At 40.2% G+C, this 2,086-nt stretch overlaps 1 protein-coding gene across 1 annotated transcript in view; it reads right to left on the bottom strand.

The window, feature by feature from the left end:
* Positions 1-2,086, bottom strand: part of PDK3 (pyruvate dehydrogenase kinase 3) — a 148,276-nt gene that overhangs the window by 26,623 nt on the left and 119,567 nt on the right. The window contains exon 6 of the mRNA XM_077775057.1: positions 2,002-2,079. Within this exon, the coding sequence (XP_077631183.1) occupies positions 2,002-2,079 (78 nt within the window). The remainder of the gene's footprint in view (positions 1-2,001; positions 2,080-2,086) is intronic.

The raw sequence follows: 2,086 nt of genomic DNA, 5'->3' as shown, positions 1-2,086 counted from the left end.
ACTAAAAATAAAAGCACAACTCTTCCAAGAGAACCCACCAGACTTTGAAAGCAGCTTCGATTCCATACGTCCCGGGAGAATGCAGGGGCCAACATCCTGCAACGGTAGCCTCAAGGCTTTGCACATTTTGACCTCGTTGTAAGTATAACACATAACACATGTTTCGTAAACGTATGAGAGGGAACTGCGTTTATCTTTAATTCTAAGTGTCTACACCCTAAGATTCGGTCATTCCAATGCCAGGAACCCCACTAACAGAAACACGTCCACATGCTCACAGATTTCCTGTCCCTCTAGATACAGACCCACACACACCCTGCGTTGCTCATTACAAGGAATATGGGAAAATTCGAAATCCTGACTGTTCACTCACTGGTCAATGATTAAATAAATTACAGCAATTTACACTGTGGACAATCTCTAAATGCCAGGGATAAACGCAAAGATCTTCAAGGCAAAGTGAAAAACACCAGTTATAGAACATGTAGAGTTTCAACCCCATTTGCATAAAAAAACAAAGCTCTGTGTAGTCCTGAGACAGTAGGGGACTTTCCCTTTTTACTCTACATTCTGTTTTGTTTATGGTTTTCCAATGAGCATGTCTCTTTTGTAACTTACAAACAAATAAAGGTAACGTGTAAGTACATAAAGAATCCTATGATGAGTAGAACAATCAGCCGTAACCCTACTATCCAGAAGGCTGTTGTATTTTGGTGCCATAGAATCCTTCAAAATATTTTCCATTCAACTTGCACTACTACCAACTTTGACAGCCTGTGTTTAAAAAACTCAACTTTCCCCATGCATTCAATATTCTTTTTGAAAAAAAATTTTTTTTCAAAGAGAGAGAGAGCACAAGCGAGCATGGGGGAGGGCAGAAGGAGAGGGGGACAGAGGACCTGAAGCAGGCTCTGTGATGACAGCAGAGAGCCCGATGCTGGGCTCTGTGAGATCATGACCTCGGCTCAAGTTGGACGCTTAATTGACTGAGCCACCCTGGTGCCCCCTATTCAGTATTCTTTATTTTTTCTTTAAAAGGATTTTTTTATGTTTATTTTTGAAGAAGAGAGACCGAGAGTGAGCAGAGGAGGGGCACAGAGAGGGAGACGCAGAATCCGAGGCAGGCTCCAGGCGCTGAGCTGTCAGCACAGAGCCTAACGTAGGGCTCAAACTCACAAGCAGTGAGATCATGACCGGAGCCAAAGTCAGAGGCTTAACCAACTGAGCCACCCAGGGCCCCTCAATATTCTTTTAACACATTATTTTGAATGGCTGCTTCGTGTTCTATCCTATGGGTACCACAATTTATTTAAATAATCTTCTATTATGGAAAACTTGGGTTGTTTTCTCATTTCTCTGTATAAGAAAACCACTGTGATCATTATTCTTATACATACATCTGTGCACACCTTTCTCATCTTAGAATACATTTTCTGATGTTTAATTTACCAGACCAAAGAATAAGACCATTACTAAATTTAACTTATTAGGCCAAGAGAAAGGACACCAGTCTCATGTTCTGAGAAAAGCTGTACCAATTTAAACTTCTACTCGAAATGTGTAAGTGTTGGTGACAGAGTAGTTTTCTGGGCACCGATTCAAAGCATTACATTACAACGTTTTAATCACTGCCACTTTGAAAGACAAAAACGGCATTTCTCTATTTCTGTTTGTAGTTCTTTGATTAGTCTAGTTAAACACATTCCCATATGTTTACTGACTGCTTGGCGCTTGTTATTTTGAGAATTGCCTACTTATAGGTTTGTGCATTTTCTACCTTGATCACTTCTGTTCCAAGAACTCTGAGTTCTAACAGATCACAAACTCCTGTACAAAACCTCCCTACAACAATATACCAGGTGACCTAAGAGATAGAAAGGTTTTAAAAGATGTAAGAGAGGAACAAGAAGCATCATTTTAGGATCTCACTGAAATGCAGCTAAGGTATCATCAGATTTTTAGTCAACCTCCTTGCATTTAAGGTTAAAATTTTTCTTTTACCATTAAATTCTTCAACTTCCAGCTCTGGGGCGACCAGGTAATACTGTTCACACAGCATCTTGGCAGTTTCATACGCATCTGTAAA

Source organism: Crocuta crocuta, unplaced genomic scaffold, assembly GCF_008692635.1.
Source record: "Crocuta crocuta isolate KB4526 unplaced genomic scaffold, BGI_CrCroc_1.0 scaffold1468, whole genome shotgun sequence".
Classification (NCBI taxonomy): Eukaryota; Metazoa; Chordata; class Mammalia; order Carnivora; family Hyaenidae; genus Crocuta; species Crocuta crocuta.
This window is presented reverse-complemented; position numbering and strand designations above follow the sequence as displayed.